This window comes from Phodopus roborovskii, unplaced genomic scaffold (assembly GCF_943737965.1).
Source record: "Phodopus roborovskii unplaced genomic scaffold, PHOROB, whole genome shotgun sequence".
Taxonomy (NCBI): domain Eukaryota; kingdom Metazoa; phylum Chordata; class Mammalia; order Rodentia; family Cricetidae; genus Phodopus; species Phodopus roborovskii.
Genome location: NW_026126469.1, coordinates 34,769,246 through 34,789,511, shown reverse-complemented (window position 1 = coordinate 34,789,511; position 20,266 = coordinate 34,769,246). Strand labels below are relative to the sequence as shown.

Here is a 20,266-nt window from a genome sequence, read left to right as displayed (position 1 = left end):
TGTCTACTTTTGGGCTCCTCAAGCTGTATGTCAACATAAATCTCTAAAGAGACCTGAAATTTGGAATTTTTAAATAAATGTATGTAGAAATATCTGTAAATATAAAGTATTCTTTATCCATTGCACTATATTACTATATTGGAAGTTTCAAAACATGCTAAAACTCAGTTGTCAGGCTGGCTCATTGAATACTAAATTCAATTACTTAAAAAAAAATAGAAGTTTGAATACACAGTAAAAATGTGCTTTGTAAAAACATTATCATGAAAAAATTGTAAAACATAAATTGTAGATTCCAAAGTGACTTCACCATTCATGACACAGTTCGTTAAGTGGAAGAAAACACGCCTGTGTAGACAGACTAGAAGGCACCACAGGTCTAACTGCTTTAAATTAGTAGTACATGGGCTTTTCTAAAGAGAAGAATAATAAAAAACATCATCTCTGACATCTTTGGCCCCTTACAGGCCGTCACCTCCACTCTCAGGTTTCCCTCATTCCATTTTACTCTGATGGTACCATCTCTGATTCCAAGTTCTCTGGAGGGCAGGCTTTTCCTCACTTAAATGATTTATATCATATCTCCTTACTCAAATATAGCAACAGGCAAACTGCTTGACAATTAGATTATTCTTATTAAATATTTAACTACTAAAAACAAATTCATGCAGACCTAGACTTTACATAAAGACAGACAGACTGCAAATATATATAGTTAGGCTACAGTTTAGTTCATTGGTTATTCATTGAAATTTGACAACAATAATATATAGGATGTGATTATTCAAGAAGCATTCACGTGCTTTCAAACTTGCCTATTTTTATACTTATTTCTAACTAGAGAAGGTAAGCACCACTTAAAGTCATTAGCCAATTATTATTGCATTTCCTCTTCCTGCAGCAATTACCACCAGCTTTATGGTACCTTCCTAGTATCTACACTTGTTTATTGCCTTAGAGGTAATTCAGTCTTACCAAACATGTCTATGTGATTTCTAGACAATCACTGAAAGCTAATGAAGGTAAATTCTGTATACATTTCAGCATAATAAATGGACTACAAAATATACCAACTGTAGTTTTAAAATGTCTTCCATTAAGCCATTTTACCTAAAGAAGGATACACTAAATTATTACGGCCATAGCAAAACCACTTAGGGTCTGTACCTTGCTTCCAGCTAAGTTGATCCTGGTGAGGTACGAGGTGAAGGGGTATCCCTGCTGAAAGTTATGGAATTGGAGCTACTGTTTCAAAGGAAATGGCACCATGTAGAATAATTACTACCCACAGGGTTATAATTACTAGTTGTCCTCTGATAAGGAAAATATGAAAATAAATAAAGTTTTGGCAATTGCATTCTCTAAACTAAGTAAGCCTAATGCCTATATTTATAATTAAAACATACAAACTGAAAATGCCCAACCAATGCCCAACACAGTCATATGCTTTTTTTGTTGTTGTTGTTTTGGAGACTGTTACATATACAATGCGATCAGTTTGCTCAGGAAGCAGTTTTGTGTATAGTCTAATTTAAGCAAGTAAGTGACTTCTTACTCACAGCAAATCCTCAGAAGATGCTGCTGAGCTGCAGGAGGAAGGAGTGCTCCTTGCCCTGTAACTTCTCACATGTGAGCATGGCGGACTCCACATGGGAAGGACACCCCAGACAACCTTACTCATCTGACGCTAGTTCTGTGAGGGCAACTTCCCAGGTGGGAAGATCTCTCTGGCTATCCCCATCATGAGAATTCTTCAGAAGGGTTGAGTAGATCATATCCCCAGTGTGCTTTTCCATGGCTGTTGCCAATCCCCTGGTATCTCTTTGTATTTTACTTATGCAGATGAACATCTATGTCTCCAAGTTAAAAATAATACTTCTCTTCAACAACGCCAACTTAACTGGACTTCAAGCTTATACACTGACTTTAAGATTGGATATGGACTTGCAATGAGATTCTGGGCTAGAGGAATATTGAGAGAAAGCTGAAACAAGGCTGCCAATGCCAAACACACAGTGCATCCAGTGCCCTTCACAAAGACATCCATGCGGGGTGTGATAGAGACTTAAGTGCTGTCCTGGCTTTGTTGCTGAAGCGCAGGCCCTGGCACGAAGCTGCAGAAATGCCTATTTCAACCTTCCCACACAAAGGAATGCTTCCTTTCTCTCTTTTTTGTTACACACAGAAAAAGGCATGTATGCCAGCAGTTGCCTTGCGTTTGGGGATGGGAAATCATGGAGCTTTTGTTGAGGACTCCGGCTTTGTGAAGGTTCGATTGGCTTGCTCATAATGGATGGCTCACATACGACAGTAGGAATTATAATTTTGCCAAAAGAAACCTTTATTGGAAAGCCCAAGAAGGGAAGCACAAAGGAGGAACCGAGCCGGGTCCCTGCATGTTTCCCTTCCTCCATCCGCCTGGAGTCCTGAGGCTTCTTTGAAGAAGGGTAGCTCCTGCAATCTGAAAACTGAACTACACAGAAGTTCATGGGTGGGAAGGCTGGCACAATGAACCCGATTCAGCTGTGCAAGACATAGAAAGCTGGCACACAGAGGCAGGCACTTAATATAATATTTTGAGAAAGTGCATTATCTTTATTGTAAGATATCTATCTTGTCTTTAAAGTGGGATATTATCTCAAGGAACTCAAATCTCAGCCCTTCGACATAATTTGAGTACACTAATTAGGAACACATTAGACAGCAGGGAGACCACAAAGAGTCAGTTGTGCAACTACCTTTGAGCTGAAATGTACTCTAGTAAGTGTGCCTTTCATCAAGTTTTATTTTCGGAGTGAAGAACTACCATTAGCTAAATACCATTAGCACTGTATTTTTTAGAAAAAAAAAAAATGACTAAACGTTTTATAAAATGTAACAAAATATTTTCTGCTAGCTCTTGGAAATTGTGATTGTGTTGTAGTAAAAGGATCCACTACACAGAGGCTTCATGAATCAGAACTTAAATCATGCATACAATAGGAATGCAGAGGAAGCCAATCAGATGCTGCCTACAATTTAGCACCGAAGAGTTGTAATTTGTAATTGTAGATTGTCTTATTTTTTACTTGGAGCAGATGACCTTAGGACACTTGATCTTTGGTAGCAGCATCCTGGGAATCCATAAGCTACATGAAGGTGGATCCTGCTGACACCTGAAGGTATTATTTGCTTCATATAATATACAGAACATGCCCCCCTTGCCCTTCCCTTCTCTTCTATCTTTAAAAATTCCCTACATCTATACAATGTACAATATACAACCCAGTCCCATCTCCCTCCAATGAACCTTCAACTTCCTGCTCCATGAACATATCTCCAGTTCAATTTTGCATCGTTTAAAAAATATTAAAGAACACACTAAATTCAACTAGTGCTGCCTACATGCACATGGGTGTCAAGTCAGCCAATGGGCCATGGGAAACCACTATGATTTTTCATTGTTCTTTCCATCTTTGTGATGTTCCATTATTAATTCAAATCTGGTGTCAAGCAAACTAGTCAAGTACTATTCTAACTACCCAGAAGTCTTTGTGCTGGTGTGGCAGACTCAGGAAACACATGACTTTGACAGCATGATCTCAGATGTACTTTAAGAGGAAATTCTTCCTTGTCTTTCCACCCACTCCTACCTGAAGGAAGAAGAAACAGGTCCTGCCCTGAGGAAGGTCGGCTACTGGAGCCTGGAGGTTTCGAATGTTCAATGAGACTATGTCTTGCAGGAGGTGGGGGAGGAGGGAGAGATGGGGGGAGAGCATCAAAAGCATCTTCACCTGCATTTAAAGAAAGGCCATTATCAACAGTAGAACTTCATTAATCAAAACACACTAGTCAAGTAAAAGCCATGACTGATTTTTCTCCCAGTACTTCTAAGTAAGTTCAATTGCAATTTTATTCAACATTTCATTGACTTTCATGATGAAATTGATTATATTGTGGGAAAGTGTGGAAAGAAAATACACAGACACACAAAACACTGAGACACCCCCATGAAACCTTTTTTTCCCTGTTTCCTGAGTTTTTCTGTAAAAAGCAGCATTTCAGATTATGAACCAGCTCATGATCTCTTTGTAACCTTTGTACTATTAGTACACTAGAACTCTGTACTGAAAATTTTATCAGTAAAACAGAAATCTTGGAGCAATAAGGTTCATGGCCTCTCACGAGAAAAATCACACTATGCACATATAAATTAATGCTGGAGGGCACTTCCAACCACCACCTCACATTTGTTCCAGTAGACTGTAATTCATTTAAATTGTACCAAACATTCCATTTACCATCAAAATATACAGCAAATACACAAGTGTAGGGGAATATACTGTTTACTTAGCAGTCATCTCCTGAGAAGAGCATGTCAATGAAGAGTCCCTTTTGATTGGCTCCAGAGCTGGTTACCTACATGTATGTATTTCTAACGTTTACTATGAACAATATTTTGCACTGTGGTCTTATGTCTATATATTTATCCCTGCTATTCTTTGTTAGATTATCCAGAGTTTTTTTCTTACCTTGAACCTTTCAAAAAATGAAGTGAGCTAAATATAGTTTCCAAATATGTATATCACATATGCTGTCAGTAAGACAGGCTATCTGTAAACAACTTCATATTCTAATAATAAAAGCTCACATGTATTTTAGCTGAATGCATTAAGTATAAATACTTTAAAGTGAATTTGCCATTCATCATGCTTACTTTGTAAGAATATACAGAATATTTGATCTAATCACCAAAAATATTTTTCTAATTAGAAATATTGGAAGACATAGGAGAAATTTGTTATCATTTGAGGCTCTTGCTGTCACATAATCAAATCTTTCCGGCCCTCAGTACCAGCACCATCCTAGAAATGGAATGATATGAATATCAAACCTTAAGGAGCTCAGATTCTATCATAGGGAGCTAAAACCTGTTCACCTGTTCACACATGTATGGCTGAGAGGTCAAAGTGTCTGATTGGTCTTAAAGATGGATCAGAGGTTTATGAGAAGAGAGGAGATACAGGTGGCATCCATGAGTGGTGAGTCAGGAACATGTGGAACACCAGAGGTTTGGAAATAGATATTTAGGGGAAAAAAACAACAAGCATGTCCTTAGCAGAGGGAACAGTATGAACTGATGCACAGAATAAGCTGGAGGAGGGCCCGAGAAAAGACACAGGTTGACATTTCTATTCTCATAGCTTAAGTAGAATGGGCATCATCTACCTATGGCTATTATGTTGAACAACAACAAAATGACTTCACCAGACCAGATTCAAACACACAGATCTCTGACAGTCTGCCCCACAAAGAAGTCTACTATATAGTGTAATCTAGACCATAGAGATTTGGGCAATGGGTCAAGACACAGTACAGAGAAAAAGCAAACAAGGAAACAAGACTATAGACAAGGAGTTAGGAAGGTTGTAGACTTCAGGCAGATAAAGAAAAACAGAAAAAAGCAAAACAAAAACTCCTGACCAATAAAACAGACACAAAGGACATTGTAATCAGACAGTTCCCAATACTGCTCGGTGGTGCATATCAGGAAATATGAGAGTTCACTTAATATTCTTGGTGGTTGAACAGACAATTCAGAGAAGCTTTTGAACGGGTTAGTGTTTTCAAGAATGAAATACATACTTAAAAAAATAATTCAGTTAACCTAAGAGGGCCTGGCCATTTCACGCTAAAGTCAAGTGCAGCTCATGCTTACTAAGAATTAGTACACTTGGAGGGAACCTGCCTTAACCACTCCAGACCATCACCTGAACACCAATGGGACACAGGCCAGGGAAGTTAGCAACACTCTTGGATTTTAACAAAGAATCTAGTCTAGAATGGACACCTGATGAGATCCTCACTGATGGTCAGTTCTTTTAGGTCATCCATTTGTTTTAGTTTTGAAAGGATGATACAGTTGAAATATTGCTTACATCAAACTAGTATTTTGCTCTAAATATAAAAGTAGTAAATTATTATAGAAAATTCAGACTCATTAAAAAATACCAAAGATGTTATGAAAACCACCTAAAACTTCACAGCTATTTCCTATACCATAAATTTTTCTGGTAGAGTGATTGTCACATGGACACAGGAGCCACCATCACCTGGTGGACCTATTCTAAGATTAGGCGAATTCTCAACCCAGTGTCTGCATTATACTGAGCTCTTAATTCTAATAATGCAGATAAAGAGAGGAGAGCAGGGGTTGTTTAAACTGTTTTTAAAGTTTCAACCTAATGGAGGGATGAGAAGATCATAATCAGAGGGCATCTTGTTGAGTGATGAACCATGCTTTGGGTTGTCCCGGGGTGGAGGCCTGGCAGGTGGTAATGGCACTGGATCAGAGGCTGAACCAAAAACATCTCCTAGAGGATAACACAAAACCTTAATGTATTTTCAGTATGAAAACAGAAGGGAACTTTGGCTTTAAATTCCAGCCGTTAAGATGCATATTGCAAAGGAAAATATATTCCATACATACCTTTCAAATAGATGCTTAACTCTGGGATGTTTGATTTCTTCATCTCTGAAGGCGTACCATGAGTTCCATTCAATAAACAGTGACCATTATCACAAGACCTAAAGTGGAAACCAGAGGGTAAGAATCACTTGAAAGTCATGGTGGGCATGAGGTGAGGATCACAGAAGAGACTCTCATACCTACTAAGGTAATAAGACTACAAAACAAAAAAACAATTGTCTTTTTGTGGAACAAAGTACTAGTAACACTATGTTATCAGACATGCACTTTAAAAATTAGATATACATGTTTGAAGGTAAAGTTGTCTCTTCCTTCAACTAAAGCCAGAGCTACTAAAACTATCAAGAGCTAGGGAAGCCCTAAACATACCTGTGAAGCTAATGTATATCTTTGCAAGACTTCAATTGCACCTGACCAAAGTTCTGAAGTGACAGAGAAATATATATCTCACACAAAACTATGTAAGTTCTAACAGCCTCAATATTTGCTAATTACATTGAATGCCTTTGTTTAACATGCCTCTTAAGCATTCTTTGAAATAAAATTAGAATAGGGTGTTAAAAGAGAGGAACTACTATGAAGCATTTAACAGTTTCATTTAAGTTTAGCATGGAACACTCAAAGACCTATAGTTTCTAAACCTGTATCATTACTAGGCAGAGCAAACACTAGCTCTCTTGACACCTTAGAGAAGTGATGTCAGCAAAGGCTTTGGGTGCACAGCAAATGCTTCAATACAGGTAAATATTAATTTACTAAAATGGCATAATTTTGGTGTGGGATGAAACTGGGCATGCGAGGATGCAGGACAGCCAGGGGATACAGAACACACTTGCTCTTTAGCATCTGACTTAGTAACAGCTGGCTAACAAAGAGCTACAGAAAGTGAAGTTTTATACTTTTCTTTTGAATTATTCTGATTTCTTAGAGCAAAGTAAAAGTACATGCATAATGGAGGAGACAGTAGATATTTCAATAGATACTGCAAGAGTGATTCATCTAAAATTCATTTCTGTTCTCTCTGGTGGCCACTTCTTTTAACGGGCAAGATATGGTTCATTTAAGAACAGTTACGTATTGAATCTTCATAATGATGATGGATTTTGCTGAAACTGAATTGAATTATTCATTTACTGTTTCACTTCCTACATATTGACAATTTACTTTTATTGATGTTCGGGGGTTGTGACTGATATACAGGAAAAGGAAGTGCTTTGGACAGGAAGTACTCTGCAGATGACATGAGATGTCACTCCATCTATTGGTTTTTGAGAACAAATTAGATAAAGAATTCATTACAATTAAGCTTAGGGATTAGCAACATTTATTACTTCTCTATAGCTGTAGGGAGATGGTTATGATGGTCATAATTCAAATTACGTTCAGTATCCAAGAGGCCAGTCACTGAAATCTCATTTACTGTGATGTGACAATTAAAATTTGATGATTAAAATTGTATCCTTCAGTTTTCCAGCCATGAAAAGAATGAGATTCCCAAAGAGACCAAAAAATTCCTGTCCAATTTCAGCTTTTAAAAATTACTACACATTAGTAAGAGCCAAAGAATTGGAATTTGTTAGAAATTTATATTTGATGAGAAGGCAAGACTTTCTCTCTACTAGCTCTGTGGATGCCATGTTCTCCCAATGTAACAAATGCCCTCCCAGTTATTTTTTTCTCATTAACACTCAATAGCATGTTTAACAATAAATAGCTGGCTCTTGCCATACTCAGCGAGAGCACAGAATTCAGTGCATCACTAAGCCTTGGTAGTAACTCTGCCCACCAACATCCTTTATGAGACACAACTCTCGTTTAAAAAAAAAAAAAAAAAAAAGAAAAGAAAAGAAAAAGATCTTAGCCAAGTGGTGTTGGTACATGCCTTTGGTCCTGGAATCAGTAAGCAGAGGCAGGTAATTCTCTGAGTTTAGGCCAGCCTGGTCTATGATATGAGTTCCAGAACAGCCAGGGCTATACAGAAAAACCATGTCTCAAAAACCAAAAACCAACCAAACAAACAAACAAACAAAAACTCCAGACCACTTCTTTTCTAAGTATTTCCTTTTCTACTTGTGACACACTTGGACAAGTATTTTCATCTTAAGAGAAAGAAATGCTACTCATAAAATGCTATCAGCTGACTGACCTGGCCTAAAAATGAGTCAGGACACTAGGTAAATATGGGACTGACAGCTGATGGTTTCACTGTATCTCATCACTCTGTCTTAAGAAGGCTGCGGGTGGCAGGGCAGCCACCAGCAGGGGCTGTGCAGAACTAAGCCAAGCACATCTCCAGGAATACACAGCCAGGGGAAACCCAAGATTGCAAAGCAAGTTTTAAAGCTAAGAGTAGATTGCTACACACTTGACATGTCAGTAAGATAAGTATTATTATATAAATGCTATTACAGTTTACATTAAGTTATATGCATGCAAAATCATGATTTTACTTTAGGACAAACTAGTATTTCAATATATGTAAGCCATTATTGATAGCTCTTACAAAATTCAATGTGGCTAACACTTCAAAAACCAAAAATGTCCCCATTACAGTGAAGATAACAAACAACAAAAAGAAGAGAAAACTAGTGTTCTTTATATTCTTATCCCAAACAAGAGAAGGTAAAACAGTACTTGCTGAAAAAACAAGAGAAGAAACTATAGGGCTTGCCCCCCTCATTGTCTTATGATTTCAGTAGAAGCACATTACACATCAAGAAGGGAAATGGATATAAATTATGCTAGTCTTTACATTATAAAAAAAAATTCTAAGGAAGGTTGACCTAGCACCTTAATATTAGTTTCTAAGCACTAATTTTTCTTCATGATATATATGCTCAGAGCTGATATAACTTATTAAAATATCTTAGGGGAAATGCATGCATTAATCATCATATGTAATGTATAGCTACATTTTATTAGATTGTAATTTGGCTTTTATGGGTTAGGTTGTGTGAAGAGAACAAAATGTTTTACCTAAAAGCAATGAAGGAAATATAAAGGAATGGTAGGCTAGGAGCAGGAAGTTACAGACAGCCAAACACATAAGGTTGAACTGCATACAAATAACCCCAATGCTTAACAGTCTGATGATGTTTATGCAGATGCAGGATGGGTAGAAGGGTACTCATCTTCTTACCGGACAGGAGGTTTGACATTATGACAATGAGATGGTTGTGAATTCAGAGAAACAGGGTGGGATGAAGGAATCTTGTACTCATCGTCATCTTCCTCTACTGTGTCTCTTGTTTTCTCTGAGAGACAATTTGCTAATGGACCAGTACACCTACCAAAAGGAAGAAAAACAACAATCCAAGCTGGTTCAAACATCATAAATACTCCCATCAGGAAGGTCTGCTGTGACATACACAAATAAAGAAGCGACTTTGTCACTTGCATTTTTCAAATATAATCCGTTCTTACATCCAATGTAAATGGAAAGGCCTTGAAATGCCCTTAAGACAAAATATGCATACCTATGGTTTTTAAAGGGTGTGTAAGTAAAATAAATAAACTATGACATAAAGAAAGGACTGTATAAAAGTGAAGCTCTTTACAGATACAGACTTTTAGTCTGTGACTATTACCTAGAGTTCTAAAAAAGCTTTAAGAAACTGCTTTGTTATGAACTGATGATCCTAGTGCTAGAATTCTTCTCAGCAACAACTAAGAGCTGAACATGACCAGAATTAGAAACAGATAATCAGAGAATTCATTAAACCTTTGAAATTGAGAAGCATTATTTTTATAGTTTTCAATATCTAATTAGTAGAAGGAGTTACAATGAAAATATAATTACCTAATACCATGATAAATTTGAGCTTTTTCCTTCACCATTTGGGTAAATACATAAAAGTGAAAAATACTTTCTACTTCCTCTGTGGAATTTAATCTAATTCTGCTATGGCCCAAGGAAGTTTCCAAAGGAAAAAATGTTCAAATCTGTTTGTAAGATACTAGGAAAACATGGATCCAAACCCATTTAATCATCATGAATTTCATAGGAAATGTTTCATTTAAAAAAAAAAAAAAAAGTGTAATGTTTCAGCACCTTCTATAGAGGGAGCAAGAGCCCTTTGGTTTATGAGGCAATCATGCCTATGTGTTTTTCATTTTCATTTCTTCTTGCCACAAGTTGAGTGTCCCTATCTGAACTCCTTGGAACTGAAACAGATTTTCAGATTGTTTTTTCTTCAAATTTTGAACATTTGCATACTTTACCAGTTTACACTCCTAATGCAATGTTCAAAAGCTTTGGATTTTGGAGAATTTTCTAGAATTATTTCACTTTCAGGTCAGTTAGGACAAACAGCTTTTACAATGGAAAACACTGTCAGTGGTGTTCTGTGTGTGTGCATGTATGCATGTGTTCATTGGGAAAGATACTTTGAAAAGCTCAAGGTATTTAAGTTTCAACTCTATAGATAAATGTCTAGAGAGTTCAGGGATAAAAGAATCGTCTCCTTCAGGAGTCTTCACAAGTTTTTTTATCCTTCTTTGAAGAAGTTTTCAGCACTGATTTTTAAAGCCATGTTTGGTAGGGGTACTTTAGGATTTGGTAACAGTTAATGGGGACCTAAGTCCAGAACACAGGCCATGGCATTCATTAACAAACTACAGCCAATAAGGCTGAACCTTGGAAGATACCTTCCAGCTAATGGTAGGCAAGTACATAAGTTTCAAAATGATAACCTAATGGTATTTTAATGAGTATAAAACACCTTTATTTTCTTGCAAATTCTCAATTAATACAAACAGACATCAATTTCACCAACTACTGCAGGGACCAGTGTGTCTCTATAAGAAGAATCTGTGTGCTGGTGTGCTTTTGTTCTCAATGCACTCAACTTTATACAATTAAGTAGATAACGCAGAGAAGAGAGAAAATTTTGGCCTAAGATTCAATAAACACACTAACAGCAGGAATCTTCAAATATGTCACACATTAGTTCCAAAGAAGCACTTCATTATGAAGAATGAATAATCATTTTTATTCCATATGACATTTATTATTTATTTATGTATATATGTGTGGTCATACCAAGGTATGTGTGGAGGTCATAGGACAACTCGTGGGAATCAGTTCTTAGTCTGTCTATGTGGGTCCCAGGGGTTGAACTCAGGTTGTCCAATACTACAGCAAGTGTCTCTACCATTGACCATTTGCCAGTGCAAGAATGGACAATTAAAAAAGAAAATCTCACCTGCTGTGGATAATTCTCAATTTTTACCTTTACTGACAGATCTTGAATGGCTAAATGCAAGATCAACATTCTTTGGTTAGTTGGAAAATAACTGATGTAAATATGAAAGTCAACAATTCTATCAAACAATAAAGGCTTAATGTCAGAAATTACTATTTGGGGATTTTCTCAGGTGAATGAAATGGATTTTGGTGTGTTATAACTGGAAATGAAGAAAGCTATGTGATCTTTATATTGAAATATGAAAAATACATGCTGGTATTTCCCATTTTCATTATTTTAATAAAGTCCTTTAAGAAAGGTTTTTAATGCTTTAAAAACTCATTAAAACTTTACATAAAACTTGTAAAAAAAAATCCATCACAGCGAAACTCAAAGTTTATATATTTTAAAGAACTTCTGTACAGTTAGAGTAGCCAGGTAGAAGCTGGACATTATATCCTGACTATCAAATATATTTATGCATTTACCCACCTCCCCAACAAATGGAAGATATATGACAGAGTTAAGGCTATAGGGGTAATTACTATTATATCCCTCTTTAATTAGTCAAAGCTAGAAAAATCAATGAGAATTTACATCCACTCAAGAGTCCATTACCTCTACCAGATCCTTTCTCTTCACTTAAAATTAATCATTTCTTGTTTTTCTTCCAACACCTTATAGTGTACCCACGTTACACACATTCACAGGCACAAGTGCACATACATGCTCAGATATATCTTGAGGGAGAACATGTGATTTTTTAGATTTTTCTGAGATAATGTGACCTTGGTCAATATTATATATTTTATCTCCATCACTCTTTCTGAAAATTATAATATTCTACTTAAACTACACACAAACCAATTTTTAATGTCCATTTGGCACTATTCATTAAGCATTATGCTTTTTGTATGAGAAAAATGAAAGCCACCTCTGTAACAAAAAGAAAGAGAAGACAAAGGTTCAAATAAGAAACTGTGTAAGAGATACACAAGACAAATCTAACGTCACATAATTAGCTGCTGGGTAGTTATATGTGCAAGTTTTCCCCTCTAAAAACTCATCCAAATGTTTATGTGTTAGTTAACAAGAGATGGGGTGGCATAAATAAACTCAGGATCATTGTTTGTGTATGTTATCTAGGACGTAGACTTAGGGACTTCAATCACTGATATACCTTAAGTGACATTTCTAGGCTCCCAGAGGAATGAAGCAGACAAGCTACTTGGCTGGCTCCAGGTTAAAGATGCCAAGTCACCACCCCAGCCATTTATACCCATTATTTTAATACTGTTATATTACTCCACATTCCTGCTTTGTCTTGTACTCTGCTGCCATTCCTGAGTCACTGAACATGGGGATACATTTTTCCAGGCTGCAAAACTTGTAAGCCATCTGAGCCTTCTTAAACACACACTCATTTGCTGACTTGAATGTACAAGTGTATGCTTGATGTTAAGGAAGGGGCCGACTTTCAGGCACTCACAGATATCTTTTGAAGTACTTGGTGAGCACTTAAATTTTTCAAAGCTGAAAGCTCACAAATGTACTCCTCCCAAGAACTGTACATTCCCAGAGTGAGGTACATAACCACAGGGATGACTGTCTACACACACCATTACCATTCAACCCTAGAACAGACCTTAACTATCTCCTTTAAGTGGTGTTCATTCCTAATTGAGGTAACCCTTGACACATTAACTTTCTTTGGAAACAAAAAGCAGACTCCTTCACATTTCTGGTGTCTATAAAAATCCCCCTGACCTCGCAACAAATTCGATAATTTTCGTTGACCTTTCCTATTATGTATACTTAGCATTATGTATTTTCATTGGTGTGTTTACTATACTGTTATCTTACGATTTCTGTCTGAATTGTTTAAGGAAGACCCCAAGCTCATCAAGGATTACCCTACTCTGCACATAACTGAGCACTTACAAGCTTTTAGATAAAAATAATGAGGGCGTATTGAAGAAAATGGTCAAGCTGGTAAAGAGAGAGCGAGAGAGAGCAACAATTTTCAGAACCTTTCATAGACTGAAAAGCATTTTAAATTATATGCCATTTTACTTGTTTTCTATATAGAAGAATCTCTTTTCACTCACCAATGGCAGAATGTAAAGATACAAATGTTTTTATTAAAATAGGAGCTCAAGCTGTCATATGTTTTACTTCGTGATTTTTTTTTTTTTGTGCTACACCGTTCTTACCAGCACAAGAAACATCTGTAACTCAGAGAAACCAAAGCCTAAGAATCAACAAAACAAACCAGTGATATTTGACATGATTATTTTGTGTTTGCAGCACATAAGTTATTTGCCAAAAATACTGGCGTGAGTTTTACAATGATTTTGAGGGTTCTTTCCTGCTATCAAGAAGGGGCGGGTGTGCAGGAGCCTCCAGCTTTAGAATAAGCTTTGATAGGGAGCGGTTTCACAAATTTGCTTTTAACCCTAAGACAGAGCCGCAGTCGGTCCACACTTGTGCCTGGGGGATCACGCTTTTCACACAGACAGATTGGGCTCTCTCTCTCCCTTCTCCCTGGTTCTGCTTAAACATACCCTTTCAGAGAGGTCTTTCCTCAGGACCCCATCTCCAGCCTGTGTGTCATTAGTTATCCTATGGCCTTTGATTTGCCCTCAGGCACTTACCCCTGACTGACAGCATCCAACCCCAGCAGCTCCCTGTTACTTTCTCCTCTCCTTAGTTACAGCACCCATTCTGAAGGGGATGGAGGCTTTCCTTGTTCTCCCCAGTCTCCAGTGAGCACAGCAACAGAAAGAAAGATAGCTATTTTCAATGAACCCCCTAAATTGGTACCTTATTTGCTTAAAAGATGTATAATAATAAATACCATGGTCTCCCACAACCGAGAACCCTTTAAGAAAACTATGAACCAAGTAGTATGGGTTCCAAGGTATCTGAAAACTTGTGATTAATATGTCAAAAGCGCAACGACCATTTATAAATAGCAAAGTATAAGGAAACCATTTCTGAGAGCACAGAGCAGTGACATCCTTCAGCATTCTTCAACATTGTTTTAGTTAGAAATATCTGCTTCATTATTGTTTAAAACATTGTCTCTGTTTATTTGACAGACTAGTATGTCAAGGACAATAGATGTTTGAACCATTTAGTCTTCTATTTGATTACACTTAAAAATGTAATTAGTCAAATATAATTCAGTAAGCAAACATGTAATATACACTTATATAAAAAATTTATATTATGTATTTAATAAAGTAAAATAATCCATGTAGAATTTTTGTCCTCTCTATAAACATTATTATAATAAATACCTATATTTTAAGATTTTACATAAAGCTTTGTATTTACAGTTAATTGTCAATAACATTAAATATAAATCATTTAGAAAAAAACATTTTAGGAATTAAAGTATCCCTACAAACAATGACTCTGTTTACTTTTACTTTACACTAGCATATTTTCAGAAACGAATTATAAATTGGGCAGTGAGTCACATGACACCAGGATGAAGATTAGCCTGAAAGCATACCTCACAGATTATCTTCTGCCTTCAAGAAAATGGGCATCAAGTACCACTATCTGATGTCTAATAATCTTGAAAACTATTTGAACAGTGTGGCTGAAAATTAATGCTACTTCTAGCTTTGGTGTCCTGAATTTAACAGGAGATTTTCACCATTTGTGAGAAGTGTATGTTTATTTCAGGCAGTGATATACAAATTTACTCTGGCCTGATGTTCAATCACTGACCAAGAATTTAGCATGGCAATGGGCATCTAACAGTCCAATAGCCCTGTGTCAGTGGGCATAGGCATTTTCCTAAGAGCCTTTCTCTATTATCCAGGCCATATTCAGACCATACTCTCCAGTGGGTCAAAGTAGAGTAGTATTAATAATAAGTGATGTGAATATTATCCAATGTACAATTTCATTATCAACATAATATCAGATATAGTAATAATAAGAATATGAATAATATGATGATTATAGTAAAAATATAATCATTATAATAGTGACATTAGTAAGGGCAATAGCTCAACTCATATTGGTTTATGCAATAGAATATAGTGAGCCAACTATACTTGAGAACATTCAGGTTATCAAAATTTCCAGGATATTAATACCACCCAGCCAATAACAGCAGTTTCTGTATAGAGAATTGAAGCTCAAAGGATTTTAAATAACATTTAAGTTAAATGTATCCTATCATTTATAGAAGTTACATGTCCAGAGAGACCTCCTTTAAAATAGGACAACTAATAAATGTTGGAGTAAAGTGTAGAACCCAATGTGATTTTATTCTATGGGTGACTTCAGAATTTCATGATTTCAGAGGAAAAACAGTGTTTATACTCTGAGGAAAATGGATATGATGATATCAAGTGACAAGGGAGAGCACGACATCATCTCCACAAACATCCTAAATGATGCTAAAATAGGTCTCAATACAAAAATGCACATGTATTAAATTTGGATGTTGGTAATTTTGGTATGCCTAAGTGCTGTTAGGATTATGATTTTACTTTTTATATACTTTGCATAATTTCTTCAGTTATAGTTAGGGGGGAAAATATATTAACAAAATCCAACACAACTTTGGATAATTTGCAACATGCAATATCAAAACTAATTTGCTGCTAACATGTCTGTTAAAATATGGTTCTAGTTAAAACTAGAACTATTGAGGAAAATTTAGAAAATGGAGAGGAAACATAACCTGATGTTGGAGCTCTCACAAAATGAAGTACCAGATGATCACCAATGAATGCACTTTGCTATGATTTTGTTGTTCAAGTTAATTTATAGAAGGACCAAATGGAAACACAGAAAACCACAACCCCTTCTCCAGTCACACTCAGCTGTAAGTAAGTAAGCCATGGGGGCTGTGAGTGGCAGCGGCGGCGGTGGTGGCGGTGGTGGTGGATGTTCTTCAGTAACTAGGACAATTTCATTTCATTTGTTTCTGAAAACCCTGAATTTAGAGGTTACAGAACTAGTTCAGATGACTTACTATGTGTACAGTAGAGTCTAAGGGGAATTAGACTATCAAGGCCATTTAGAGGTGATGGAGGTAGCTCAGTTGTCTTTGTCTTACTGTGTGTACATTAGAATCTACATGGAACTAGACTATCAAGGTTTTCTCATTGACTAGACTTTAGACACAGGGTGTTTGAAACTGCTTCTGGATGCTGTGTCTCCTACAGACCTGGCAACTCCTTCAGGAAATGACCAATAGCTCAGCTTCTCTGCTCTCCCCTGAATGACATCAAATTCTACTCTATCCCTCCCCACACCATAAGGCACTGTGGTATCTAATTACACCCATCTTCAGAGACTTACATTCTGTCCCATCTATGAACCTTCTTTCACTGACAAATTTTCTAACAGTTTTCCTTAAACTAAAACTAATCAATGAGCTTACTCTGTCTGGTGAGTGTTCTCCTTTGAACATCACACATGATAAAATATTATTTTCTAGAGTATATAGGTTTCTGGAAGTTGAGGGTTAGCTTCTCCTTTTTGTTAATCTAGTGGGAGTTCAAAGACCTCCAGAGGAAGGAATGAAGATGTTCTAAGGCTTCTGTTAACAAAAGAAGACTGCAGCCAATTGTCAATATAATTGGCTATAAGATACACAAATTGATCCATAGACCAAAACAAATAAAATGAACAAACACAGAAAAGAAAATTAAAAATTATAAGCAGATAAAGATCAAACAATCAAAAGTGAATTTAAAAAAAAATCTATGAGAATATTAGATGGCATAAACCTTTAACCTTTTGAAATTAGGAAAACAATATAGCAGAGTACAATTACTTATATACAACAGTAATTTGTAACAAGAATGTGTATTGGTCTTTTCTATTATTTCCAGATACAGTGACTCTCTCTGTAGCTCAGGCTGCCATGGAACTCATATAACTCAAGTAGCCTCAAAGTTACAGAAATCCTCCTGCATCAGCCTCACAAGTGCTGAGATTATAGGTATACACTACCAGGCCTGGCATTGCCAATCACTATTAATCATTGAACAGAAATCAAATATGTTTTTATAAAACATTGAGGCTGAGACATGGATTTTGGGGAAGAAGTGGGGTACTATGGAGGGAGTAGTGCATCAAAAACACAAACCAGACAGATGTCCATACAATTATAGGGCAAGCATTAGGAATAAATTAGAAACCCTTCAGCTGGTTAAAATTCTGAAGGGTCTTATTACTAGCACAAGAAGACAGAACTACAAAGCAGAAAGCAAAACTGGTTTGGGAGCGGGAGACATCCAGAGGGAAAGTAAATCAGCTACAGTGAAGAGAATATGTAAGAAGAAGGGGAGCGGGAACATGGCTAGACATCACCTCATGTTCCAGGATGCCATGTTCCAAATTCCCAGTTCGACACCCACTGATACCAGCTTAGAGTAGATGTGATGATGTTCTGAAAGGTCTTTCAAAAGTCTAGCTGTGAGTGTGGGCTGGAAATGGGAAGCTTAACTGGTTAGAAGAAGCTCCATGAGGACAATCAACAGACTTTGGTTGTTGAAGATATCTGAGGAGTAGGGAGCTTGGGGGAACTTTAACTTTGTGAAACTGGGTAGTGTGTCAAAGCCAAGAGGAAGGATAGAGGAAAGAACTCACTGTGCAGTTCTGCCCTATGCTTGGATGAAGGGCACTAAACTTTCTTGCCATGTTGTTGTTAGTCTTCTTAGGAGAGTAGTATGTCTTTAGGATCTAATATCAGAACTAGGAGGTCTCAACAGATGATACTTAAATTTATAAACACAACTCAATTGCTTTTGTCTTTACTGATCCTTTTTGTTCACCCCACAGTTCTTGTACTAAGAAGACCAAAACCATTCTTTAACATATCATTATGCATTGACATACAATCTACAAATTCAATGAAACTCACTTTATGCTAGGGAGAAGGGTAGTGACTGGAGGAGGAGGGGAAAGCCGAGGAGGAACATCATATTCTTCATTGGCAAGGTGTCCATTTGAAAAGACCTGGAAGCAAATCAAATGGGTTAGCTTCTGGACTCAAACACCTGGCACAGCCTAAAACCCACATAGTACTTAGAATTTCAGTTTTTTAGACTAGTGCAATTTTATATAATTTATTCAGGAATTAGCAGGATCAGTGATGACTTGCCAGAACTCATGGATCATATATCAAGATGTTACAATATCATTCTTAAACAACTAAGAGGCATTGCTATAATTATTATACCTCAGATCAAGACAACTAAATATACAAACAGGTAGTGCCATTTCCCAAGAATGATCAGATTTTATTGCAAGAATAGCAGTTGGCTAGAAAAGAAGCAATGTAGGCACAATTCCCAATTTACTTCCCTCCAAACAGGTGTTGCAAATGACATCCCTTTAGGGCTACAAGGAGGACTATTTCAATTTCCTGATACCCTGTGTTATGTCCAGACCAAGCTTCAGGGCTATTTTAGATATGGGGTAATTGTTCTGGCTCTCCGTGTGTGGAAATTCCAAATATACTTTTGGTTTGTTTATAAAAACCACAAACAACTGTCCCCTTATTCACAAGCTGTTACAGAGCCAATGTTTCTACACTGGGGGAAGGGCTTACACAACTTCCCTTTGCCTCTCTTATAATCTGGAATTGGAGTTAACTTAAACAATGGGGAAAAACGAAGGATGGCTTTACAAAGGCATACTCAGAGACTACAGACCTTTTCAGGTTTGTAAGTAATCACTAGTTTGTAAGTAATCATAAAACTGCTTTCATAGACTCTTATTAATTCACCTTTAGAGGGGAAAGTGATGGGGGGCAAGGTGGATGGGATGTAACTTTGTTCATCTTGGCTGAATGATCTACTGTTTAAAGATTAAAATGCAAACCTGTAAAGGCTGTGGGTTCCCCACCCACCACTAGATTGAAAGATCACCTCTGAGATGCAGGGATGTTCTCAACTATTGTAAAAATCCAATTTTTTAGCATCAAAGTTTCACTCTAAAAACTAGAGCCTATGTCAGTTCAAATTTTCTTTCCCCAGTCTCCCCTCATTAGATTCAACACACTGCAGTTACATCCCGATAAAACATATCTTTAAATGAAATGATTTTATCTTGAGCTTTTGACCGAGGACCATGTAACGGAACATGAGAAAAAATTTTGAACTTTGCTAGAGAAGAGAAATTTCCCAGGAGATATGAATCATTATAAAATCCTTTAACATAAAAATACCTTTTATCGTAGAAATGCATGTATCCAACCAAAAAATGTCAATTATAACGATGAACATTTGAAAGTATCCTTTTCCAAAATTCTTTGCACCACTTGAACAGATACGGTGCTAAGATTTTTTGCAGTAAAATCTAATGATATTGTCAAATTTTAAACTTGTATAAAGTTTTTTTTTTTTTTTGAAAAATCTGTTCTCTTGGGTAATAACACCTATCATGTTAATACTAGATAAAAGTTTGGTAACAAAAGGAAGATGTGGAAATAATAGTTCCTAGTATTGACTTTAGTTTGACAATAAGCCAACTATAATGTTATATTCAAAACATTATAATCACAACATTATGAACACACTTGAACAGGAATGTCAATAACCAAACATCTACTGATATAAAAACATGCTTC

General features: G+C 36.5%; 1 protein-coding gene across 7 annotated transcripts in view; it reads right to left on the bottom strand.

The window, feature by feature from the left end:
* Cblb (Cbl proto-oncogene B) overlaps positions 1-20,266 on the bottom strand; it is a 173,249-nt gene that overhangs the window by 12,990 nt on the left and 139,993 nt on the right. For 4 of the 7 annotated variants that reach the window (XM_051191601.1, XM_051191602.1, XM_051191604.1 and 1 more), the window contains exons 13-17: positions 18,557-18,651; positions 9,609-9,755; positions 6,470-6,567; positions 6,222-6,353; positions 3,633-3,773 (exon numbers count right to left, since the gene is read on the bottom strand). In XM_051191601.1, the coding sequence (XP_051047558.1) occupies positions 3,633-3,773; positions 6,222-6,353; positions 6,470-6,567; positions 9,609-9,755; positions 18,557-18,651 (613 nt within the window). The remainder of the gene's footprint in view (positions 1-3,632; positions 3,774-6,221; positions 6,354-6,469; positions 6,568-9,608; positions 9,756-18,556; positions 18,652-20,266) is intronic. The other 3 variants (XM_051191606.1, XM_051191605.1, XM_051191608.1) reach the window with 3 other exon arrangements.